Source organism: Podarcis raffonei, chromosome 7 (assembly GCF_027172205.1).
Source record: "Podarcis raffonei isolate rPodRaf1 chromosome 7, rPodRaf1.pri, whole genome shotgun sequence".
Lineage (NCBI taxonomy): Eukaryota > Metazoa > Chordata > Lepidosauria > Squamata > Lacertidae > Podarcis > Podarcis raffonei.
In genome coordinates, this window is record NC_070608.1 from 38,845,632 (window position 1) to 38,873,597 (window position 27,966).

At 39.7% G+C, this 27,966-nt stretch overlaps 1 protein-coding gene across 1 annotated transcript in view; it reads right to left on the reverse strand.

Annotated features, from left to right (window-relative positions):
- RP1 (RP1 axonemal microtubule associated) overlaps nt 1-27,966 on the reverse strand; it is a 179,895-nt gene that overhangs the window by 93,611 nt on the left and 58,318 nt on the right. Inside the window, exons 18-26 of the mRNA XM_053396145.1 lie at nt 27,159-27,361; nt 20,004-20,090; nt 17,466-17,598; nt 16,700-16,851; nt 15,551-15,705; nt 13,778-13,836; nt 12,804-12,848; nt 10,168-10,331; nt 2,102-2,318 (exon numbers count right to left, since the gene is read on the reverse strand). Coding sequence (XP_053252120.1) covers nt 2,102-2,318; nt 10,168-10,331; nt 12,804-12,848; nt 13,778-13,836; nt 15,551-15,705; nt 16,700-16,851; nt 17,466-17,598; nt 20,004-20,090; nt 27,159-27,361 — 1,215 coding nt within the window. The remainder of the gene's footprint in view (nt 1-2,101; nt 2,319-10,167; nt 10,332-12,803; nt 12,849-13,777; nt 13,837-15,550; nt 15,706-16,699; nt 16,852-17,465; nt 17,599-20,003; nt 20,091-27,158; nt 27,362-27,966) is intronic.

Here is a 27,966-nt window from a genome sequence, read left to right on the forward strand (position 1 = left end):
CTTCAAGCTTTATGGTTCCATTGTGGCAGAATATAAAAAGAAGCAAGATCTTACAGCAATAAATAATGATGTAAGGACAGTAGCAACTTGAAGCCTGCTAACACCTCAGTTGAATTTACGAAATATAATTTATTCTACTACTTCATATTTTGTACAAAATAAGTTTTTTATAATTAAGTGAATGGATTGCTGGGAAAATATCCAGATTGATCTGAAATTTATATTGGATTGTAATTATGTATCATGTAATACATCATTTGTTTTCTGTAATATAACAACCTATAAAGGCTGCACATTTGGTGCTTCTAAGCAATTATCCATTTTAAATAGGAATGCAGATGGCAAAAGTTTCCTTCTCAGAGACAGCGGGGGGAAATGCAAAAGTTTTTGGTTGGGCTGTCTATTGATATTCAATTGAAATGAACCAAAAATCAATAGGTAATTTGAAGTCATAAACTTATGAATTTAGGACTTGTCTAACAGCAATATAATGTTTCCATTTGCATTTATTTGTCAAATATATTTCAATAAGTATAATGTGCCAGAGAAGGAAAATATAAATATACCATTATAACACCATTATTAATAAAGCTGAACAAATGTTCTACTTTGAAAAAAATACTTCCAATGAAAAATACTGGCCACAATGAAAACTCATTTACTCTAAAACATTATTATTGGGCTGGATCCAAAGGTGCCCTTCTGCATACAGAAGCTGTCTTCTGCTCATGAAGGATACCAAAAATGTTCATCTGGAGGTGCAATAGCTTGCACAAGTTCTTGTTCCAGCTGAATCAAGAGAATGGCTACAGAATGTACCTACTACAATATCTCTGTATGAATTCTTGTGCAGTACCTATTTTGCTTTTATTCATTCATTCATTCCAGTGTTTATTTACAGTACACCCTACATTTCAAGGCAAAAAGCCTTCACAAAACAGCTTACAATAAAGCTAAAAATGGTATGGTAGAAATACAATTACGTATAAAAATAATAAACTTCAGCACAGCTAGCACTGGATTTCTCATGGTGCCTGTCTCCACTACTCCAGATGTGAGGACTTGAACTCAACTCCCTTTTGAGCAGCAGAGGGCTATCACCTCTCCTTGGGGGCAGCACTTGTCTGCCTTTTAGAACAGCCTGATCCCATGTTCAGCTGATGTTCACATGGAATGCTTTCCCACTTTGGCCTCACAAAGTTCTCATTCACCTTCCTTTCAGTGATCTTAGGTGGATTCTACTGTACTTATCCTGCCTTACAAATAGTTCCTGTGCTTCATCTTCTCATTCATTCTTATTGTGGTATACTTTATACTATGAATGTCCTAGTCCATGATGTTAAGCTGGTATGCAGAAGCTTGACCTTGGTGCCTTTCATTTCCATTCTAGGCCTACAATTCCTGGATTCTATAAATAATTCAGAACATCAGGACGCCAAACATAAACTTACTGTATTTTGAATCTCTGAATACCCTCAGATATTTTACTTCAGCTTGAATAACATTTGCCTAACTGATAGCACATGTATTCCCACCAGGAGGCACTACTCCTTTCCTCTATATTTATTACATTTATATCTGGGCTTACTTTCAAGGAGCACAAGGTGGTATAAATAGTTACACACACACACATTCATCCTCATAACACCTCTGGGACATTGATAGTGAATGGGCCAAGGTCATCTACTGAGATTCATGACTGAGTAGGAATTCAAAGACAGATCTCCCCACTCCTAGCCTTACAGTCTAACCATTACACCACACAGGTTCTTTTCTTGTCAATTAAACTATATTTAATAATAGTGAAAAGCTAACCCATCCAGATCCCACCGGTGAAGTTGAAGGTCATAACTCTTTGAATAAACTTCTGTTTCTCTCTCTCTAAAGAAGCTGCTAAAACAAATAATTGAGCTTAAGGACACTTTGGTCACAGCTCCAGGAACAGTGCCTGAAAGAGAAGGGAAAAGGGTAGCAACTTATGTTCTAACAGTTTCTGCTGTTTATTTTGGTTTCACTTCTTTGCAATGATGAATCATAAAAGATGCTCAGTGGAGCTCAGTCCTTTACACATGTAGCTTAATATATGTAATTATATACTCACATGGTAGAAGTGCTTTGTTAGGCCTCCCTATTGCTATTTCTCTCCATGTTTCTCCATCACCTTGGCTTTCAGAGAGCCAGCAGTTGACAGGTAAACAAATTTCTTGGTCCAATGGCGAGTTCATTCTAATCTCATCAAGGTACCAACTAGGATCTGGTCCTCTACTGTCATGGCCAATCCGGATTTTATACAGCTCTCCAACATCTTTTAGATTAATCTGCAAAATAATAAAATAGCGAAAGCTATTATTATAGTTCATTGGCCCATTATAATTCATTCGCCCATCACAAAACTCCCCTAATTAGTACATATTACCAAAGAAGTATACAAATCATATTCTCCCCTAAGCGCAGTAAGTCATCCATGAGTGATATATAAAATAAAAGCTATTTATTTGACTGCCTGCACCGGTACCTTCCTGCTTGCACTTTAAGATCTGCTTAGGAGGCTCTCCTAGGCTGGCTCTAGACACATCAAAGAAGCATTTCAGGAAAACGCATTGTAAACTTTAGTTACAGGTAGGTAGCCGTGTTGGTCTGCCGCAGTCGAAACAATAAAAAAAAAATCCTTCCAGTAGCACCTTAAAGGTAAAGGACCCCTCATAGTTAAGTCCAGTCACAAACGACTCTGGGGTTGTGGTGCTCATCTCACTTTACTGGCCGAGGGAGCTGACGTTTGTCCGCAGACAGTTTTTCTGGGTCATGTGGCCAGCATGACTAAGCTGCTTCTGGCGAAACCAGAGTAGTGCACGGAAATGCCGTTTACCTTCCCACCTATTTATCTACTTGCACTTTGACGTGCTTTCGTGCTGCTAGGTTGGCAGGAGCTGGGACCGAGCAACGGGAGCTCACCCCATCACGGGGATTCAAACTGCTGACTTAATTTGTTCCAGAGGTCCATTCTTAAGCTGAAACCTTTCTTATCCTGAGGCACGCTTTCACTAATGGGGCCTTCCGCTGTGCGTGCGCCTCCGACACATGATTTCTGTTCGCAAGCAAGAGCAGCTACTTCCGTATTAGTGGAGTTCGTAACCTGAAGTGTTCATAACCAGAAGCATTCATAACCAGAGGTACCACTGTAAAATGCTTTTTCTTTACCAAACCTAGCTGAGTTCCAAGTGTACCCACACCACAAACTAGCAAGGATGGCAGCCATGTGATAGAAATCCATCTCTATGGTAGTCCCACAGCTATGGATTTCCTTTCTCTTGAACCTGTGTGTAATGCCTACATTACAGGCAGGGCCAACCATCCTTTGCCAAAGGTGGAGGTGGAGGAAGGAGCAGCAGCAGCAGATCTAGTTCCAGTGGTGCCATAGGTGACATCTACCCCTCTTCCTCTTCCCAATGTGGGTATTTTATGCATGTTGTAGGAACCCGTATAATTTGGGCCCACAGCCATGCGGGAGGAGTTTGACAAGTGGGTAGGTACAAGTATTCTGCACTCACTTTCTCAAAACTATCAGCAACTTTAGAAAATGAAAAGAAAAAAGATATCTAATTTGGCCCACCAAGTGGAAAAATTTCAACATGAAAAACAGCACTAATTTTCACAGCACCCTTAAAATCCTTTACCAAAAAAAGAAGGTGCAGGCGTTTTATTCATGGGAGTTACTAGTGAATTGCATTTTAACTAAAAAACACAAGCATTGTGTCATGCAGAATACAGAAAATAGATACAAACTCCACTTTGGCCTGGACTGTGAAAGGAGTGTGCTAAGTAATTGTAACCTTCATAAGCACACTTAAACATGTCCATGACAACAAATGATAGAAAATGAAAACGCAATGAACACACCGCAGGAAAAATAAATATGATATTCTTGCCACACAGTTAGATGGGAAAATTCTTAACCCTAGTAAAATTATGAAGGCTGAAGCCATGGTCTGGGTGACAGCAGAACCATACTTTGATAATCCAGGGTAAAAGAGGCCAATGGAGGTGCTGCCCAAAAAATCACGGAGAAAGAACCAGAACTAATCTACTCCTACCTAGTGCCTCAAGGCAATCATTGAAACGTTAACTCTCTACAGAATATACCATGGCAGATTACACAAGATGTGCCTGCAGGCAAGGAATAGTCTGTAAAACAGACAAACTGACATAAATGCCTTTGGTTTTGAATGGTGCACTGTAGCCTTTTAAGAGTGTTAGTGCAGGCTCAGTTCTTCTATTCAGAACACTAAAGCACACTTCATCAAGTCAGCACCCCCTTTCCCTCCTCTTTCAGTTATAGCATGTGATGCTAAAACTGGGGATAGCTGGGGATTCTGACCTGTGTTTTGCCATAATATGGCCACAGGCAGCATTTGGACAGTAGTCCTAAATGTATGTACTTGACAGCCTACCTCTCCAAAGCATTCCTCCTGTTGAAGTACAAACACAGTAGTCATGCTCAGCATGAACTTTAGCGAAAGGCAAACACTCCTTAGCTTTCATTTTGTTACCAGGGGAAACACTGCACATACATCTGAAATTACTACATGGAATTACTTCTGACAGTTGCTTGTTATCATATGAAATCTGCTAGCCCTTTTGCTATTGTACACCAGATAAACTGTATTTCTGAAATAAGAGGATATGCTTATATTTGCTCAGAGTAGTTAACACAAATATTATCCTTAGTAGACAGAGGCCACATTCACACTGTGCATTTAAAGCACTTTGATGCCCTTTTAAACAATCATGGCTTCCTCCCAGGAATTCTGGGAGCTGTAGTTTGATAAGGGTGCTGAGCATTGTTAGGACAACCATTTATCCCTCCTAAGCTACGATCCCTGGAGGGGTTTAACAATCCATCCCCCTTGCCAGGGAACTCTGGGAATTTTAACTCTGAGAAGGGACTAGGGAGCTGTTTCATGTTGATGTCAAATGTGCTTTGCCAACTTGGGGGACAACCAACAAAACTCTTGCAGATGATCTCAGTGATTAAGCTGGGATGTAAGGCTTTAAGAAGTCCCTAAGGTACCCTGGACCTAAGTTGTTCGGGGATTAATAAGGGGACCTTTAACCTGGTTTGGTAGTAGATGGGCAGCCAGTTCAGATGTTAACAATGGTACCACATGTTGTCAAGCCATAAGCACCCTGACCAGTTCCAAACCAAGCCCAAGAGCAGCCCCGCATAGAGCTCACTGTAGCAATCCAGCCTTGAGGTTACCAATGCATGGACTACACTGGTCAGGCTATTGCTTGAGCAAGCATCACTGGAGAAAGGAGAAAGGTTCCACAGTTGTGCGATCTAGTGAGTGGAAGAGGCATATTTTCTATCTGATCCTAAGGAAGTGCGCACTCCATCAATGCTTTTCCTCCTCCCTCCTTCCACTTTCTTCAGTGTCCGTACAGTAAAAGTCCCTGGTCAAAATGAAACCTTGTTCAGTAAGCAAATCTAATTAAATGTATCACCAGATTGGAAGGAATAGAACATGGTTTCCATTAATGATTAAATTGTAGCTAAAGAAGAAGAAACATTTGTGGGAGAAAGTTCAACTTGTTCTCACATTAAAAACAGACTTAATATTTTTTCCAAATTTATAAATAATTGCAGCGTATTTCCTTGCCAACAAATCAATATGTATTTTCTCTTGGAAATTCAGTCAAACATTTCAGTGGCATGTGATGAGTTCTGAAAGGACGTACAAAATGTAGTGCTTAGTATTGCTGCAGTTTAAGGTTGGAAGAAGCTATCTTACTTATAAGTCAGTTAGTACATCAACATCTCAGGAGTTTGGACTTCATGAAATGCAGTTGTTTGCCAATGAGGAAGCTCTCAGAGGAGTGTCATCTGTGGTGTGGTGTAGATGAAAAGGCTATCCCAATAGCTCTGCACCACTAAACAGTTTATATTTGTTAAGTATATTATATTTTGCTATTTCCCCCCTTTTTGTTAATGACCAACACAACTATCCAAATTCTTGATTTCATTTACACAATTGTTCGTGGCTGTTTTGCTATGGCATGAGACATAAGAACATAAGACAAGCCTGCTGGATCAGGCCAATGCACTATCTAGTCCAGCATCCTTATCTCAGAGTGACCAACCAGATACCTGTGGGGAGTCTGGACATGACTGTAACAGCACTCTGCTCACCTGCAATAACTAACAACTGGCATTCAGAGGCATAATGCAAATTCTAAGAAGCATTTACAAATCTTTCATCGAAAGACTATTTTTACATTACCTGAGTCTACAGTTCTTTGCAATGTTGATAAACATTGCTCTAGGTCCTAGGACATTATTTTGGCTGCAAAGGTAGTTTTCAGTTTGATGTGATACTAAGGTGCTTCCAGACAGGAGTTTGTTGTGGGGACAGAAGTATTCACACATACAAGTTTTTTGCAGAATCCACTATGACATAACTAGCATCAATATGCCAACCCATATTTTCTCCCATTTCATCCAGATTTACCCTTTGGGAGGGGGGACCAAAAAAAAAGAAAAAACCCTGTTGCCAATGACCTGTTTGGAATAACTCAATGATCAGTTTGAGAATGAAGCTCCCATCTGGAAGCACCCTAAAAAAATGAAAAAGGGGCAAAACTAGGGAAACCTAAAGAACACTACTGGCATTCCTTTTTAAGATACAAACTGTAAGGCCTCTGTCTTAAGAACTATCTAAATATTATATAAAGGAGAAAGTCTGAGTATATCCATTTTGACAGCATTTGGCAAATCTTCAAAAGCCTTGGAGCAAAGAAAAACTCCAGAGAGGAGTTGCCTTAAAACTAATGATACTGTGACCAGTCCACCTTCTCCAATGAGCAATTGGAGATTTGACCACTGGAGAAGAACAATTTATTTGAGAAAGGGGGCTGAAACATTTGAGCTCACACCTTGAGGTCTCCAACCCAATAAGAGATCCATGTCTCCCAATCTCCTGTCCAAACCCCGCTTGCTCATTCATACCATATTAGCAAGAAAGATTGCTCTCTTCTTCCCCATGATTTAATTGAGAAGAATTCCAACCTCAAAGGTATTACCAAGACAATAGTTAAGTGGACCAGTGCTGCTCCAGGTACTTGATCTGAAGCATTTTGGAGTTCATAGTCAAGAAGGTAGGGTGGCTTTGATTCACTGTGAATATGTTTTTCTTCTGCAAGTATCAAGCATAGACAGAATCCAGCTTTCACTTTGTGTCCATTGTGTTGAGTCCCAGGGTTAAATGTATTAGCAGTTTCAGGATGGGGTGGGAGGATTTCACTTTGGGAACTGGGCATCCTCTACCCCAGTATCACTGCACTGAAGGAAATTCCCCACACACATGCTGCTTTTAAGCTTTAAGAAGCATTAGAAGGTCATATCACACAACTCCCATATGCTGTGGTCCCATGAGACCATCTTTTAACAACCTTATCATGTCATTCTGCTTTCCTGTTCTTTACTTATATTACTCTGCCACTGGTAAAGAGAGTAAGGAGTAAGGAGTTTCATTCAGTCTGCTGCCTTTGCAGAGGAAATTTCTCTTTCTCACTGGTTCTTTTGTTTCATCATCCAAGGAGAAGTCACAGTTGTGCAGAGTGGGTAGGAGTAGTTCTAGCTCCCAATTCTCAGTGAAACTTCATATGCAGCACCACTCTGTATGGCTATGGAACCATCAAGATCTATGGAGCCTTGCCTTACACTGCTTTCCCAGCAGTGCATATGCCTCTTTTGTATGCGACAGGGGTGAGAAATATCTCCATCTGATAGTGCTGGAGAGGGGTGAGTATTCCAATGCTCTGTCTCTCTACATGCACATCCATCCATCTCCAACTCCTTGAAAGTTTCCATCAATGGTGTCTCCGAAAAAAAATTACACATCACTTGGGAAGACAGGCAAACTAATATCAGTGTACTGGAAGAAGCAAAGTTCACCAATGTCGAAGCAATGATTCTTCAACACCAACTTCGCTGGACTGGTCATGTTGTTCAGATGCCTGATTATTGTCTTCCAAAGCAACTACTCTATTCCAAACTTTAAAATGGAAAGCGTAATGCTGGTGGTCAACAAAAGAGGTTTATAGACCCTCTCAGGGAAAATCTTTTAAAAATATAATATAAACACCAGCAATTGGGAAACACTGGCCTGCAAGTGCTCCCATTGGAGAATAGCCCGTACCAAAGGTGTCATGGACTTTAAAGAAACTCAGGATGAAAGGGAGAAATGAGCTTAGAGGAGGGCATGTTTGGCAAACCCTCACCATCATCAACTCCCACCTGGAAACCTATATCCCCACTGTGGAAGGACATGTGGATCCAGAAATGGCCTCCACAGTCACCTATGGACATACTGTCAAGACCATGTTCATGGAAGACAATCTTACTCAGCTACGAATCATTGCCAAACAAAGAAAGAAGCCATCCAAAGTATACACAGTATGTTGAACATGGAGCTGATTTCCTGCTTTAATTTGGAATATTGTGATTCCCCTCCCCCCTATAATATTTCATTGATCCAACTTCATCATATTTATGGACTCCAAGTCTGCATATCACTTTGGTTTCAGATTACATTCAGGAGGAGCTCATATGTGAAAGATTTGTGAAAGATCTCCTTGCTCTCCTAGATATTGGGAAATATTATTTACACTTAAGGTGATTTCTTCTGCCAATATAAACAATATTTCACTCTATCAGTACAGAAGAACTTGCATGTTGTTGTTATTGGGTTTTTTTTTAAAAAAAGCAGCTAAGGAAACCTCTAAACACCTAAGCATTTATATTTCCCAGTCTCTTCTGAATCCTTACCCAAGGATAGCCAACATGGTAACCTCCAGGTGTTGCTGGACTACAACTTCCATTATCCCTGTCCTTTGGCCATGCTGACTGGAGTTGATGGGGACTGGAGTCCAGCAACATCTGGAGTACCACACTGGCTCTTTTGAAAATCTATGCAAGGTCCCATAATTATTTTACAATAGGCACCATTTGAACATCCCACAACAGAGCTTTGTAAAACACTTCATTCCTTATCACCTGCTATTTCAGTTCCAAAACTATCTTAAGCACAGATTGCCAACTGCGCTGATATGTGCCAAGCTATGTGATGTGTTCTGAAGGGGCAGACAGCTTAAACCTATGCAGCCACTGCTTATGCAAGACATTCTGTCAATACTTACTAACCTTCAGAACATTACTGTCAGCACAGTACAGTGACGAGAGGCATCCCTTCTGTCTTCTTACATTTCATTTCACTGTTGCAAGCAATAAGTGTACTTACCTATCCATCACTGTCAACATTTCTTACATCTAAAACAAGTATTTTAACATATCAACAACACACAGAAGGGAGTAGAATTCCCTTCCATTTCCCTCACTCTAATTCCAAAACCAGAAAATCAAATCTCTACTATAAAAATAAACTATATACCTTTTGCACATTTAATTTTTTAAGAAATGGAAAGGGGTGAAAGGGGGTTATATGTGGCTTTTGGCTCATAAAGCCAAATGAGAGAAATGATGGCATGCTTTATTAATGTAGAATAACCACAGCATCCTAGTTCACAATTGCTAATGGAGATTGAAGCAGCCAGATTTTTTTATAGGTGTCAAACAACTGAAGATATGGGTAGTTGATGCTGCCTCAGTGACCTATTGGCTGCTTCAAAACTAGGATTTGTTTTCTGATTGTCATGTTCAAAATTGTGGGTGATTCCTGGATAAGGATGCCTGTAAGCTTGAGGACTAGTGGCTGAAGTGGACGGTTCAGTCACCAGGTCAGGCTTAGTCCTGGCAGGCTGTAATCTTAAAATCCTGAAGTCAGTATAATAACACTGTACTGCAGTAGAAAGGAATGGGGAAGTAGATATCCAATATTGGCTTACAATCTTCCTGGACTTGAATCATCTGCTTGAACACTAATCTTAGTAATGTACTGTTAAGTTGATTACTGCCATAAATATACAATTACTCTATTCTCCCAGGGATGCTGCACGCCATATCAATGAACAATTCAGAAAATGAAATGTGGAACTGAAATCATTACAATGAAATCATTTTAAGTATCTATTACTTATTCACCTTGGAATAAACCTGTTCTGCATAGCTTGTGTAAGTAAACTCTTCATTATTTATACGCAGTGTAATTGTACCTTGAATGTATCTGTACTGTGGGGATTAAACAGCTGGTGTTTCCCAGATCCCAGAATAAGAGGACCAGAAGCCTTATTTTCTCCATAAACATACAGGGACACAGTTGCTGTTGTGCCAGCTGTTTCAAAACATCCAGTGACTACAGTGATTTTCCAATCTTCTCCTGCAGGTAAAAACAAAATGAAAATGAGTGCCACTGACTGAGCAGTTTTATCTCGGGGACTGCCATGTGCCTGGAGATGTGTGTAATACTGGCTTTATTGCAAACAATGCATCACTAAGTTTACAGAACAGGAGTAATTGTTCCATTAAATAGGGAAGGTGGTGCTCAAAGGAGAGATGGGTGAGTGAGAAAATGCTGAAGACAAAGGTTGCGTTGGATAATAATAAATATTTAAAGGCAAGATTGCATTAGATTCTAGAGCAATGAGGTGCTCTTCAGATATGGTTGGATTACATCCCTGGCCACTGCCCATACTGGATGGGGCTGATGACAGCTGGTGACCAACAACACCTAGACATTGGCCATACCTGTTCTAGAGGGAAAGCATCATGCACCTTTAACACTAATGCATTGCATATGATTAGCTGCTTGTAATTGCAGTTGGCTGGACAATGACAATTCTAAGTAACCACCTGCATGCTTACATGTATCCCTTAGTTTACAGTATCTAGAATTTAGCAGCATAATACAAACATAACTAACTGGGACTAGGTAAGATCACTACTGTCTAGTATTGCATTCCTACATCAAAAAGCAGAAATTATGTTCACTTCAATCACTTTAGAGATTTTCTGCCTTTATTTGCAGCAGCCTCCATTTAGCAATTACAATTCAGTCTGCAGAGAGCAAACACAATTAATAAAATACCAACCCACAGACTTGTTAGTAATAAATGTCACAGTGTGTACTTCAGCTATATTAATAGGGAGGGGAAAACCTTTTGCTTGTTAATTGGTGAACAAAGGTGGAGTCTGGAATCACAGTCTCTCTTTTCGCCCACTTTTGCTTTCCTTTGAATGTCTTCTTTATCGCAAGAGAGGGATTGAGTGGCTGAGGGTTTGATGGTCTCCACGCCCATGTAGGTGGAAAATGGGGCAGTGCCTCACTGGTAGATGGTTTAGTCTTCCCAGTCAATGCTGTATTATATTTATTATGTTTTAAAATGTTTGCTCTCTCTCTCTTTTTGCAAGCCACAATGCGACTTGGAAAAGCATCACATAAATATTTTAAATAACTTGTTAGATGTTCCTTCCTCTTGTTAGAAAGCTCACTCCACTATGTCAACCAGAGCTTTGGCCTTAGCCAAAGTTTTCCTATTTCCTAGAGCTGGTATTTTCAGCAGAGGAGAACACCTTATCCTCAACTCAACCCTATGGATTGAAGACCCTAACATCCTGCAAGTAAGCGCCTCCTGGGTGCATTCTTCCCTGTGTATTTTTTCTCCTGTTCTCTCAGTAGCTTGCCAGTATCTTCCCTCATCTCCCTCTGCCACTGGAGAAGCGGGCAAAAGCCAAGCATGCACCCTAGATTTCTTTTGACACAAATAAATGAATCTACATATTACGGCAAGGACTGGGATCACTTGCCACTCAGCGGCTGCATTCTACAAATGTCACATGTATGCCATCTGTAAATTGGTGCTCTTGAAGATCTGGGGATGTGAATAGATGGCAGCACATGCCTGAAAGTAGGGATACTGCAGAAGATTGTGATTTTGGGCATGGGGTTACAAACACTTGTAACACTTGACTATGAGTAGGTCTGTGAGTGTGTACCTGATGTCAGCCGCCTAATTTAAAGCTGATATGATCCATAAAAAGGTACTCCACTGTCAAAGAAATAATATCTCTTCTTAGAAATACATGCAAGTACTGAAGACAAAGCTAGTTGTTTGAAAATACTATTTATGCATCTATGTAGATGTTTACATAAGTAAGCTGTCATTTTGCACATATTTTTGCATAATAGGTTCGAATATAATTATCAATTCATCAGACAGACTGCATTTGAAATAAAGATAGTGGAATATAATTGCATATTAGGAATACATGTTTTCAAAACTTTCTCTTGACAATATATTAAATGTTCATCAGTTTAGGGGCCAATGCAGGATACTACTTCAACTGTGCTTACGGGATCCGAGATGGACCAAATCACACATTCTCTTCACTCTAGGATACAAATTCCACCCACCTGCTGCTGCACTTAAATGTGATTAAGTTTAGTGACTACTTGTTCACCTCCTTGGTGGGGCTGCTTTTCTGTCCAATCTGCTGTCTGGCACCATTATTATTTTTTCTTCAAGTGCCTGTTAATGAGATCCCAGCCAATCCAGGATCATGTCATGAACACAACGTCACAAGGTCAGAGTGAAAGTAGAAAGCCTTGTACACTTTCTGAATCAACTTTGTGATGAGATTTGAATTTATGATGACATCAAAAGGCTAATTCAAAATGAGGGCAGGAATGGGGACTGTGGAGGTAATGGAACTATGAACACTTTCACCCCAGTTTGCAATCCCCCTGCCCTCAAAGGTGAGACTTTGGAAATAATCACAGAAAGCCCACCCCTACTCGTTTCAGCTCAGCCTTAGTCTTGATTAAATGATAGAAAGCAGAAGATGAATTTACCATTTTCTTCCTCTTGCATTTTCAGCTGATGATTTATTTGCATTTCTGCCAAAAATAAAACATCAGTGCAGTTAATAATAGAGTTGGCAGGTTACAATGAAAAGTGGAAGGAGGGAGGAGGTGTTCATATATTAACACTTCTGCTTTTACAGAGGAAAATGTATTCTTTCACAAACCAATATGGGGATTGTAGAAGCATTTGAAAACAGTAACCAAAAATGGTCCTTTGACATGGTACACTAAATAAGTGATAATTACTGCTTTATGCTCTGCCCATAACTCACTGCAGTATAGAAGATCTGGAGGTATAGGTGCAGAAATACCTGAACCATTATACCTGTAGTGGAAACTGATCATTGGCTGGTCACTGGTACTCCTGCAGCGATGCCCCCTTGCTGCTATTACCATAGAATAGCTATGCAAGGCAAGGTCATATGCAGTGATTTGCAGGGATGAAGAGAAGGCAGGAAAGTCATGTCAGCTGTTGGTACATATGCTCATGCTCATGAATCATTACTAGCTGGAAGGCCAGAGGTGAAAGGGGCATTGCATTGCATTTACCGGCAGCAACACAACTAACTTATTGTGCAGTTGCAGATAAGACACATACTATAAGTTTTAAGGGAAACAAGGGTTTCTGTCCTGGTGTTACGTAGTTTCCATCTTTATGCTAATATAGGAGCAGAGGGCAAAGGCAAAGAAAAATTGCAAGAAGGAAGGGGGTGCTTAACCCTCCCACCCCAACCTGGAAATTCTCCCTTTGTCCCAATTGTTTTATAACCCCCACCCTGCTAGCCTCTAAAATCAAGTGGGCCACTTGGCTTTCATTTTCCTTTGTGCAAACAGCAAATTGATTTACAGAGCAGTCCTATGCAATGTTACTCAGACGTAAGTCCCACTGTGTTCAGTGGTGCTTACTCCCCTCGTGTTTAGGATCTCCACCTCCACCTCCATATTTTAATTGTATCATTTACCTTGAGCAGAGAGTTCTATTTCTGAATGAACTGTGCCTTGGGAGGTAAATGGCAGCCACCTGAGAGTAGGAGAAGAGAAAAACAAAATGAAATAAAGAAAATGAAGTAAGTTTTGTTATTTCCATACGTAGCATTAGTCTAACTGGGATAATTTCTTCAAGTGAACATGTTGCACAGGATAGGAATTGTTCCATAAGTCCCACAAAGCTTTTAACATTGATAATGAAATATTTGCAAGTGTAACACATGCAATTATCATACAGCAGCCCTTAATTTATGGGAAGCTTGGGCAACACACCCTTGCAGGAGCAATGCAAAACACAACAGACCATTTCAGAAATATTAAGTTTTTTGAAATGACTATCATTATGTCACCTTTTAATATGGTAAATAAATATATGGTTTCAGCAAACAAATCTCATTCTGGTACAGCCCTTTGAATTATAGAATGCTCTACCTTTTATCTCGCTAAGTACTGCTAATTTGCCCTATCAGCTTTGCTAAACTTCAATTATAAGCCCATCCTAAGCAGGAGCAGAGCCATGTAGGTCACAAGAAGCATAAAGAAGGTAACTGCAGTATCAGAAACTCAATTTCCAATGAAACTCCAGATGGTGCATACATATCTGGAACTATCTAAGCATTTTTCCCTTTCCAAGGATGCTTTGTATCAGAGATGTTTCAGACTGACAAACCACATCTGTCTGCTCACTTCACAGAATGGAGAAAAACAGTACAACAGCCAAGGGATCCATTGCAAGGAAGGGCCCATGAAGTGAAAAGAGTCTTGTTGTTGGGGTCTGGACTCCAGAGCTGGTCCTGCCATGAGACAGGGGCAGCTGGCACCATGTATGGTGGGAGGTGAGTGGATGAAGACAAAAAAATGGGGTCTGAAAGGTGAGACAAGGCTTTTTAAAGTTTTGGCCCTAGCAGGGGAGTGAGCAGCACCATTTGGTAGCTCTGTTTTAAGGAAGCAAAATGCATCACGCATCCTCTAAACACCAACAAGTACATTTGACTTGGAAGAGAACCATTTGGAAGGCAAATGAAAGAACTCAGTACCCTGATAGTGATTTTGAGCTTCAAGCAGGAAAGGGCCCTAGCTAATCAAATATATGAAGCGGCTGATTACTTCAGTGCTAGATATTGTGAAGGACTGATTACTATATATGCACATATTGCTCATGCAAAACTAAAAGATAAAAAACCATTAGGCTTCTAAATATAAAACCAGACAAAAGAACAGTTAGCTGAAATTCTTAAAGGGTATTCAAAGTCATGCATTTTGGCAGCAAGAAATATCTCGGCAGTCAACAGGTTAAGAGTGGTAGGGAAGACATGGTCTATGCTGGATGAGTTTTTGCTGAATAAGGTAGCTGGGTGAAAAGGAAACAATGGGGTAGTATTTGTTAGAGCAGGTGTGGGAGCTTGTGTTGAAAAGGGTATTGTATTTCTGTGTTAGGGAGGGAAGGTCCTACTGTAGTCCTATCTGTCCTAGTTCTGCGTGGGAATGGGACAAAGGCCATCCCATTTCCATGTGGATCTTTAATCTAAAAACCTTTCAAACTCCATACAGAAATGCAAAGTTGCTTCTTTTATAGTACTTATGAGGTGGTCCAAAGGCTCCATCACTGCTTCTGTTTGTATTTCAAAGTTGTTATTTTTTTAAAAAAGGTAATCAATTTAAAACTTTTAAAGAGGCATTAGCATCCACTTAGGAAATAAGGTGTTGGGAAAGTTACTTTTAGATGAAGACTTTTAATGAAATACAACCTTTCACAGTTGAAAATATATTCTGAGTTTTTCTCAGGTTCTCTGATGACTACTTTCTCACAGTACCAATACTGTGACATGCTATAGGCCTTGCAGCACAACAGCACCTTCTGTAGTCTTCCAAGTGACACAGCTTGTATTTCAAACCGATCGACCTAAAAGGCAAGAAACAGGTTCCATATACATTTATGCAGTCAATAATAACCAAAGGTCACAACCAGCTCAGTGCTGAAACATTATGCTGCAAACACTATTAAGAAAGCTTGATTAACCACTTCCCAAAATTCATGCAAGAATTCCCATTGGCTTTAAAAGGAAATAATATCTTCTTGTTAGTAATAATTAGTCTCTCTTTATATCCTTTCTAAGCAAAGAACTATAAAATATCTCAACAACAGTCCAAAACATTACAGAGGAAGTTATTATTATGAGTGGGGAAGATGAGAGAGAATTACTGTGGATTAGCTCTCCCTCTCCAGGAACAGCCATATCTGGTGAACCAGACAAAGCTGGTAATAGGCACTTCTAGCTGAAGCCTCAGCCTCAACCTCAGCCTCAAAGAACAGTGCTGGATTGAGGAATACCCCCATTTTCAATGCTACACATTGAGATGATCTATCTGATCAAAACATATGAAATTATGATTCTATTCCCATTCAGAAATATTATTTGATGGAAGTTTTACTGAGGTTCTCAACTTAAAATTGAGTTTCTAGAAGTGTGACTAATAGAGCTTTTCCAATTCTGTCTGTACTGTTTGGCTCGTGATTCCACAGGTGAATTTCTAAGATACTGAAAGTGCAAGCCACATGAACAAATCAGTTAACCTGAACTATCACATTCTCTCGTCTACCTTTTCTTCACTTTTCACAACCATCCCAAAAGTCTTTCTTGCTGCCTTATTTTTCTCTTTTCTATTTTTCTTCAATTTCTTTTATCAGTTATTTATAGGATCCTGCTTTTCCTGATACTGATATTCTCTCTCAAAAAAGGTATGCAAAGGTACTATAGTTTACCAAGTGTTAGTAAAGAAAGTGATGCGAAATTTGACTCAATTTCCTTCAGAACTAGTGTTAAGTACGCTGTGTATTAAAACCACTTTCAGTTGGTCTGAAATGGGCGTATACTGATTCTCTTCAGCAGGCTTACCATTCCTCTCTGAAATTTCACCGCCATGTCAGATTTGTGAAGAAGTCTCAAACCAGAATCTCCTCTTTCTCCATATATGCATAAATAAACAGAAGAATCTGTTTCAGCATCTTCCAAGTGCCCCGTGTACACATAAACCTGGTAACTCACAGCTAGAGAAGACAACCAACATTTTAAAAGATGCAAATAATTTGAAACCATACAAACTGAGTGCAATGTAATGTTGCACTTAATCTTCAGGCACATGCTTAAATACACAGCATGCATCGTCAACCTAGCACTCATGGGGCACATAAGAAGCCCTCCCTGGGACCTACCAAGTTCTCTTCCTCCTGCTCCTCACACCACTGGAGCCAGGCTGGAAAGAAATCTTCTTTTGTGCATGTCCACACATGCACATGTGGTACATACCTGCACATACATGGTGTATGCATAACTGTGGTACATACACATTGTTGTGCCCACAACAGTTTCGAAAAGGTTGGCAGCACCTTCCGTAAATACATGGTGTGGGTGTGTGGGTGTGTGCGCGCATAATTGCTTTTAGTCTGTTTCTGTTGGTGCTTCATAAAGCGATTCATAAATGAAATCAAATAAATAAATAAATAAATAAATATACATGGATACTATTGTGAAGCCCCGCTGATTTGAATGAGTGGTTGGCATTGACTGGATTGTACCCAATGATCTTTGTGAAAGCCATCTCATTTGGTAATAGTTGTAATATTAATTATCATGGTTCTTTGAAGAAAGAATATGCTATTACATGGATAAAGGCTTCTTCCTTTTTCCACTACTGGAAGTTCACACAGAGTATCTCCATTCCCTCTGCTCCTTGACAACCATTTGTTTGCTGGAAAATTCAGAATGTTCCCACTCTTTAGATGTTGTAGGATTACCTATGAAAGGAAGAAAAAGACAGCAAAAACCTTTATACTTGTAGTTTTATCACTGGGATGTAACTAATATAAATAAATAAATTCCACTTCAGAAATTGTCAATTACTACCCATTATAACTATTAACATACCACAGGATTTTTCTGGAAATAACCTGAGGGTTAATAATGGAAAGGAAAAACAACAACACAAGAACACCCACGTTCATATAGTTAACCACAACTTTTTTTAAAAAGTTGTATTTAAAAATTGAATATTTTCATTTTGACATAAAATTTTCAGGTGCAATTTTGATGGCTTCATTTAATGGCTAGAATTTTGCATGTTTACTTTTACAGCTTCTCCGCAAGGGCATACGTTAGCTGCAATGCCAGAAAACACAGTTTTCCAATTTGTTATTTGTTGCCTTGATTGAAAATCACCCTTTGAAAAGCAAAAGCTACTGCTATGAGCCTTGGACTCAGATGTTAAAGAAAAGTGGAGCAAACAAGACAAGGTGTGTGTGAGGGGGAGAAGAATCCCTGAAATAATTGGAGCTGAACTGAACTGTTTCCAGTACATCTGGGCTTACTGTTTCTAAAGTTCTGAAGTTAAGGTCCTTGAGCTGATGTTGGAAACTATTGTTACTACATGATTCAAGTTTTAAGATTTCAGCTTGTAAGCTAAAATGTAAGAATAAAACATGGGCATGCCACTACAGGAACCAGCTACCCAGGCAAGGCACAGATATGTATTCCAAAAGTGTACTACATTGTAGCATGAATAAATATTCCAATATAATACCAGATGCTGTGAGCAAAACATGAGAAAATAAGTGTTTTGTTTTATTTTTTGAAACCATATAGACAGGGTTGTGGCACTGGGGCAATTTTATGACCTTCAACGCTACGACATGCTTGTGAGTCAAAACAGGATGTCGCTTCTAGCACAATTGCCCTAAACTAAAGAGGGAGCTTTGGGCACTGAAACAGACTTTTGCACAAAAATCATGTACTGGATCAGAACCAGAAGGCCTGCAAGTTTGATGCATATTGAAATGCAGAACTCATCTATCAACATCACATCCATTTCAGCAGGGTGCACGTTCAGACACTCATGTGATGCAGAGAAGCACATTCTGCATTACAGCATACATTTAGATGCACATCCAGTTTGCACCTATGCTTCCTGATCCTGAGAGTGATAGATAAGAGCAATTCATGGGTAAGGGCCTTTACTCAAGTCATGGACACCAGAGCCAGACGCCATACAGAGCAACTGTGCAAAGATTTTGCATGGAAGTAAACTGAGCAGAGAAGGGGCGTAGTTAAGAACTGATGAAGAGAAAACACAAACAATGATTACGGCTGTCGTTCTTGAGTATTTAGAGGGCTCACTTTGAGTGCTCAAAGCACTTCACAATCAAATACATTATCATGTTGTAATCTTTGCAACAATTTTGCAAGGGAAGCCAATATTATTAATTTCCATATTGCATAAAGGACGCTGTCAGAGATAGTCACTTTGCTTAATACTACTTAGGCAGCAATCCTGTGCACACTTACCAGGGAGCAAGAGCTATTGAACCCAGTGGGACTTCTGAGTACAGAAGAGTAGGATTTAGTGATTTTATGGCTAAGATGAGATTTGAACCAAGAACTTCTCAACTCAGATCTTCAGCAACTACAGTATATAAGCATGGAGTAAGCACCACTGAAATGAATACTGATTATATTACAGCAGTGCTTGGTGGAGTGGGGCCATTAATGCTTTGAAAGTTTTAAATCAATCACATGAATCAGCATTTATAGATCACATACACTTAGGCAGTAGAAATGCATGTTATGAATGAAAACATATCAGTTTCTTGGGTGCCTCAAATAAGAAGACATTATGTAGAGCTCTGAGGTTGTGCTTATTTATAAAAACAAAACTAGTACCAATAAATCACCTGCATCCCTCAACAATCAACAGTGAATTCAATAAGTAACGTGTGCTTTTAAAAATAACTGACAAATGTTCATATAGTATACTGTATTTTATTAATAGAATGAGTCCAGAGCCTTAAGAGAACAGTCACAACTGGAAAGTGTTTTATTTTTTTAAAGCACTTTTTGTTGTGTAATTGCATGTAAGGAGAAAAATTGATTGGGCTTTTAGTTAGTGGGTTGAACCTGAGATTCAGAGTATATCAAAGCTCCCTTTGCATTGTACCTAACAACTAACGCAATGTCATTTTAAAATACATGCTCCTTAATACTGCATAGTGAAAAGCTGTGCTTTTCTTCTTTTTCTTCTTAGATAGAAATGTTATATAAGCACTGCTGTTTTTAGAATGGCTAGTCTAACATTGGGGGGGGGGGGAGTCAATAAAATGAATCATTAACCAACTATAGAAGCACCCAGAAAATAGACCAGAAATCTTACCTTTTCCAACATCCAATCTGGCTGTTTGCTTGTTCCATCATGCCCTATTCTGATTTTGTAGATGTTTCCAATATGTTTTATTTCAACCTGAATTGTGACAAGACAATATATCAACTATGGCATAACAGGGGGGAAACAGCAATTCTGTACATGGCCTGCAACATGGAGTCACCATTACGCATACAAAGTTCCATTTGATATGGACATACATACATACATACATACATGCATGCACACAACAGCCTGCTTTTCATTATTTTTCCATCACATCCTATATATGGTTGTGAATACCTGATTAGGATGGTTAATCAGAATGGTTAGTCTATCACAGTTTCTGTTAAAGTATGGGATGCCAGTGTTCAGTGTCTCAATATGGGGTCCTTCACCCCTAAGAAGGTGACAAAGTCAGAGAGACTGACTGATAAACATCGAACTTTGGCGCAAATTTGACATTAAGAGGTGTGTTGCAAAATAGAGAGAGCAAAACCTAAGGCCTCTTTCAAGCCCTCCTCCCCAAAGCAGCAAACAACTCTTGTCAAAACAAAATGCAACAATTATTTTAGCCTAATTTTCTGTGGGGTGAGAAGAATGGATTTTGGGGGACTGAGGATGCCTGCTGGTTTTGTCGTTTCAACAGGTACTCAGTGTAATGCATCCTAACTCCTCGGGTGAGAGAGGTGTGTACTTGCAGCCCAAGTTCTTCACTAGCCTGATTTCCAGCTCCTTGTGGCATTCTGACAGGGCATGACACCTGGCATGAGCTGCTGGGAATGTGCCAAAGTGTGATGCTGCCACGTGCACTTTTGGCTTTGCACGGAAGAAGCTGTTTGAAGGAGTCAGGTTGGAGACTGTTTGTGTCTCTTTGATATATTACCTGTCTTGGCCTTGTGAGCTGAACAAGACAGAGAGATCAGAGGAAAGATTGGGTGTTTGAATTCTGAATATCAAAAGGCAGAAGAAGCAGAGAAGTGGTGATTTAGACCACAGTGATATAACTTGGTGAGATCCATTCATTTTTAACTAAGGGATAGTATGGATTCTTATTGAACCAAGGTAGCGGATTACCAAAGAATTTAAAACAACCAATTTACTAATAAATAGGGATCACTGACTGTTTATGACAATATATTAATTTATTATGGAACTGAAAGAAACAGACAAAATTTATTGGTTAGCTTTTCTAGTAAGGCCGTTTCCCGTACAATTTGATACCATTGGTCCATGTTTACTCCTGATAGATTTCTCCAGTGTCTGGCTCTGAGGCTTCTGGCTGCTGACAGTAGGTGGGTTATGAGCTCTGGATAACATGAGTGGTCGTTGTGATCTTGGAAGATGTTCAGTAGGGCCAGTTCTGGGGTGAGTTCTAATCAATCTTTTTTTTTTTATCTGTGTTTTAATTGAGGTGTATGTGTGTTGTTTCTGCTGCACTGGTGTTGCTTTTATGTTTTCTTTTGCATTTGTTTTCCTAAGTATAAATAGCAATTCATCATATGGGGGAGCATACAAATGCTGTAGCCAAATAAAATCAATCAAATGAAGAAAACCAATGACTGAATTATTAAGGACCCAAAGCACATTGATTATTCACAAAAAGCCTCAAATAATAATGATATAATTGTTTCTTAACTGACTGATACAATTGTCTACTGATACACTCAGATTAACTGGTTGTGACGAATCTGAACAATATTAATTGCTGGTAATTAAACACAGATAATTGACAAAGATTAGATGAAGATGATAAGTTTTGTTACACCTGGGATTAGTCACTAAAATTCCCATTTGTTGTTGACAAGCAGTACAGAAGTCTCTTATTTAAATGCAGCACCAAAGAAGATTAACAATCAATATAAAGAAAAAGGACCTAGGACAGTTATGAAGACTGAAGAAATTTCCAGGGGGCCACCAGTTCCTTCAGCAGTTGACCCTCTCCCTTTTGTGACTCCCTGCCCAGAAGAAAGGTCCTGTCTCAAGACTTTTCCACTTATTACAGAAACTCAAGCAGAGGGTGACTGCTTTTTGGTTACTCCTATTTATACTCTGGTTGCATTTGGAGAGGAGGTAAAAATGGTACAAGTTTGAAGTTGTAATGAATGCTTTATATAGTCACTAGGAATATTTCTCTCTCAGACATACCAGATCTTATGGCACTTTTGGCAAAGCAAACCAAAGCATTTAAAAATCAAAAAGACAGGCTGTTTTTTTAAAAATCCTGATAGATATATATATACAAGTCAGAAATATATGAAGAAAGATGGCAGAAGAATTTCTAAAAAATATATCAACTAACCCTAAAGCAAGCTGGTAGCATGATTCTTAGGAAACCTGTAAGTTTGTTGGGAGATAAAGTCCAACACTTTGGTGAAGCAGATAGATTAAGCAAAGATACATACAGAGGAAAAATATTGGTGACGAAACCATAACATTTTAGTTATGGACATACCGCATGTGAAAAGAAAAGCTTTCTGCAGTTCTCTGAGGACAAAGGACACTTTTTCTAGTCCAGCTCTATTCCATTTATCTCAGGTGTTTTTGAATCTAAACTACTACCATTATTAAACCTGAAAATAAACCACTTCATGTATGCACTGCACTACAAGAAGAGGTTTTCAACACTTAAAAAACAGATCTTCTGTCAAATTATTTATCAAATGATTGCTCATCTGAATAAAAACTGGAGGCAAGTTCCTCTGATATGTTTTCTTTCTTTTCCTGCTCAAACATCACTTTCTACCTTAAAGAACTTATTAGAGTAGCTTTCCTCTTAGTTCCCATTTTAAAAACCCCTCAGTAACACTGTCCACTTATCCTTTCTGCTCATTTATTACAGTACTTTTCTCCATTGTATAGAATGCTAACCTACCAAGACAGTGTGCTGGCTCACATGTGCTGCCAAACTATGGTTTGGTGTCACATGAATGGGCCTTGCACATGCAGCCTTCTCCCTCCCCTCACAAATTCTAGTTTTACTCAGGTACTTCCGCTTTTGCGAAAACCACAGTTTAGTATCACATTTGAACCAGCAAACTATGGTTTAAACTAGGTTTGTGCACCAGATGTGGCTGAATCTGATTCTAAACCAAACCAAGTTGATTCAGATTGATCCAGGAATCAATTGGATTAGGTTGTGGCAACCCTGGTTGACTGCAGATAGGATCAGATCCACCTGTCAAAGGGGGTGATGTCTGCTGGTAAGGAATTTCGCAAGGAGCCTGTGTGCATCTTCTTCTTTCCTCCTCCCAACCGACTAAACAAGGACTTGTGTTGGGGGGAGAAGATGTAATCCTACTTCTCCTTCCTGATTACATGTTTAATTAGAGTTTAGAACTCTGATTAAGCACATGGTCAGGAGAGGGGGAAAGGAGATAGAATCATAGAATTGTAGGTGTTTGAAGGGACCATAAATGTCATCATACCCAACCCCCTGCAATGCAGGAATATTTTGCCCAATGTGGGTCTCAAGCCCACGATCTGAGAATAAGAGTCTCATGCTGAGATGCACATCTTCTCCCCACCCATGACTACATTAGTGTGCAAGACCCCAAACTCCAAAGTGCTGGATAAGACCCCGAATAAGATTAAATTTAAATAAGTTTAAATTATGTAATCAAACCAAGATCATGCACACCTGTTTCCATTTCTGCATAAGTGGAAATAACTGATTAAAAGGGAGTACCTGAAGGAGAGGGGTGGAAGGAGCATGGCATCATAAGGATTGCTCATGCAATTTCAAATCTCAGATTCACATTGGCCATGAACTAGGTAATCTAAGCACACTGATTTCAATGGGTCCACTCTGAGTATGGATACCACCTCCAGAGTCTTGTGTCCAAGCAAGCCCTGCTGCTACAAACCTCCTGGAACTTTAATTGGGCTCCTTTTGTTCAAGACCTATTGAAATAAATTGATATTGCAGAACAGCAGTTCTTGCTAGATTGTTTGTGCTGTTTACTTGCAGGGTAAATTCTGCCATTATGCTGGCTGCACGCTTCTTGGCATCCAATGCTCCCTATGAAAAGCCAGAGACTCAGTTCATCCATGGTTATTCTTCTTTCCCAGAGATTCATCTCTCACTCTCTCTGTTACATTGTCTATTGTTTCTCAGACCCTTCCTTTCCAGGTCTGCCTTGTATGACTGCTTCCCTCGGGTCTTAAGCCTTCCTAATTTCTCCCACTCAATTGCAGTTCCTATCTAGGTCACAGCTAACTCCATCCTTCCCATGATGAAATACAACCACGTCTAATTGCTTACAACGTTAAGGAACTAAGACTCATACCCTGTGCCTGCTTCCTAGTTACTGAGACAAAAAATGTGTTTGCAGCCTGACAGCTATTTAGCAAGTGAGAAGATCTGGGATGTCAACTAAAGAGCTGGTTGGGGGAGCAGCTGCTGCAAATAACTCCCCTACCCCCATTCTTATCTATTATTGTGATAATGCCAATAACTTTCAAATCCTACTTCAAATTTCTAATCCCTCTAGCTTGACATGCATGATAGCAAATCAGAATAAAGGAAGTGGTGAACAGCAAATTCTATAATTAAAAATAAATGTGGTTTCTGTGGCTTGCAATATTCATAGGAATCACAGGTACTAGATAATGGTGTAATTGAAGAGCCAGTCAAATCCTGGTCACATTCCCTATCAGATTGTCTTTGTCTCTTTAATGGTGATCCTTTATAGAGGCATTGGTTATATCAGGCATAAAGCAAAATCAGGTCAGCACAAAGAGCTTGAATGCCCAGGGTACACACACACACACACACACACACACACACACACACACACACACACACAGAGTAAGATCAATATCCTCAGAACACAACAATACTAGGTAGTATCTGATTTGCGGCAGGTCAATATACTCGTATCTCAGGGAATCCATGTATTCTGAGGAAAGGTAGTGCTGCAGACATGCTATTACCTATATTGGTTATGAATAATTCACTAGTTGAGGGAGAGGAAATCCCAGAGATCTTTAAACACAGGTTTCAAAAGCAAAAATCTCCAGAACTTTCACTGCGGCTATTTATGCTACACAAAGCATATAAAAAGTATGTAACAAGAACAACAATAAACATCCCATCCATTCTACACAATCAGATTTTAAAAGTACAAGTTTAGGTGTTTAGGTGAAATTTTGTAATTCTTTTCAGTCTGTGGAATAGAATAGCTGGGCTGTTGACTTGGTATTGTTTAAAAGCATTGGGTTCATTTGCAACAAATGTGGTGAAGTCTTTTAGCCATCCCTTCTTCTTGCCAACTTATAGGGATCACTGTATCTTTACTAGCTGCATGTAAATCCTGCTAAAGAAAATTCATTTTGTAGATCTATTTTTCTAATTTTGAGTAGCAGATATCCATGACAAATCTGGTTGTCAGTATGAATTCTGGCATGCTCTTACTACGCATAAATTAATTTCCTATTCTCTGTTTCCTATTATTCTTTCTTTCTTTCTTTTTAAAAAAACATTTATGTTTTCTGCAATTGTGTTTTGCTTCTGATTACACTGTTTCCTGGGTTTGGATTTTAAAGGCTTCAAAAAATAATCATTCCTGTTTTGAGTGAGAAAACATAATTTGCTCTGCGGCTCATGAGACTACAATTGATTTGGCTTGTAACACAGATGTCAAGAAGCTATGTAATGTTTCTTCATGTGGGCAGATGTAGTAAGTGGAACTGTCAACAGCTTGCTGGATTTCAGGATCACTACCTGATTTTTCAGATCAACATTTGAAGGTGGCACAACAGCAGCAGTCAATTCACATTCCAGAACAGCTTACACAATTCTGGCAGCAAGTCTGACCTTTATGCCTGGCAGCCAAGCCACAAAAACGTAGTTCAAATCACCACAATCTTTACCTCTCTGGATGTTCAAGCAGGCTGTTTATGAAAGTCCCTGGGAGTGAGGAGAGGAGGAGAGAGCCAAACTACCGCAGCCAGAGATAGGTGAGGCCAGCTCAGCAAAGTCCAAATCCCTACACTCTGCCCTACAATACTTGTCCCACAGGCATGCCATTGAAAACAGAATTCTCAACCATCGTGTGTAATGTGAGGAACACTACACCCTGTGATGTTGCAACATCACCTTGTTAGTTTCTGTGTCCCTGAGTCCTAGCAGTGGCATGGCAAGTCACAATGGGTAAAATATCCCTAAGCATTAAGGGGGGGCGGGGGAGAGAGGAGAGTATCCACCAGGGGTTATAATTCTGTGGCAGGCATAACATGCAATGTGGCCCTAGCATTCAGGTGGTAAAAGCCAGCTAGAAAGGACTGGGTCTTCCAGATTTGATTGTGTTGAAATCCACCAATAGAAAGCCTAAGTGAAACATCAGCATCCCTTCTCCATCAGTACAGCATAGTAAAGATGCTATAATCAGAGGGGGCGGCTACTCCTTGGCAAAGGCACAGAAAGTGATTTTGAGTAGTTCAGTGCACCCTATGAGCTACATGAAAAATTCTTTCTAACCTTCAGAAAGGGATAGTCACTCCTGCTGTGATTAGAAAGGGTTCTGTTTATCCTGTCCTTCCAAGGACAGTTCCAATAGTTCCAAGACAGTTCTAACATGAAACCAGTATGGTCCAGTTCCAGTTACCGAAATATTTTAGTAAAGTGGGTCTTAAAATTTCAAGCTAGCATAATCTGCCTACAAGTACCTTGTAACTTCTTAAAATGAAGCCCTTTTCTTTCTCTTCTTATTTCTTTCTGGAAAACAACCCTTTTATCACTCTTCACAGACCCAGCTATGAATTACTTCTTTTACATCACTGTTCACAAGATGACATTTCAGTACCAAAAAATGTTGCAGAAGCGATATAGGCCTTTCCTTAGACAAGATGTTTACTTTCCTTTCATTACCTATGATTTCAACAGAGGCATATTGTTTTAAAGACAAGTTTTCAACCAATTGCCTATAACTAATTGTCTTAATGAAAACAATTTGCTTCTGCAGTTTCCCCTGCTCTCAGAGATATGGCAGGAAAGAGAATCCCAGCTGCCATTTCCTATATACATTCAGCTGATTTAATGATGAATCCAAAGACATTAGATAAATTTATTTGAGGCAGTAAATATAGGAGGAAGTTCTTTTCCCTACCACTGGAAAGAACGATCTTGTGTGGGTAGGAAATATGTCGCAAAATAATATTAGCTACCTGGAATGCATCTTCCATCCTGGGTAGAAACAGCTGTTCTCTGTTGTCCTTGCCAAGAGCTATTGGTCCAGCAACCCCTTTGTCTCCATATATCCAGAGAGTGACATTTGCTCGGGTTCCTGCATTTCCTGTCAGCACTGACACTTTCCATTTATCAGCTGAAGGAAAAGGAGACTCGCCATCTTGGATATTTCTCATATCCTCTGTGAAGTACAGAATGTCAATAGTAGTTATAATAGGATAAACATGAGTCTGAAGGCCTTTTCCCAAAACACAATAACAGAGAACTGAAAACAACCACAATATGTGCAAATCACAGTGCTCTGGATAACTGATGTAACTATCATGGAAAGCTTGGGAAAGGACAGCAAGTGCAGTCCTTGCAAGTGCAGGACAGTGCAGGCACCTTTTTGAGTCTGTAGTAAAGTACTCCATGTTGCAACTGCCACATGTAATTAAATGTTTATGTGCAGCAGGTTGCCAATTAGACACTGATTTTTTTTTCAACATCCCCACCCCTTTTTTCAAGGGTCTACAGCATGGAGCAAATAACTCAATCTCCCAAAAATAGCAGTGGTGCCCAACATAGTGATAGTTGCCTTGGAGACTGTGTCGAGGACTCCCAGACTGCTGGTTCTGGGAGACTTCAACATGCATGCTGAGGCAGCTGGCTCTGAGGCAGCTCAGGACTTCATGACCGCCATGACAACCATGGGGATGTCACCGGCCCCACACACATATCTGGCCACATTCTGGACCTTGTTTTCTCAAAGGAAGAGGGTGATTTGAAGGTGGGGGACATTGACAT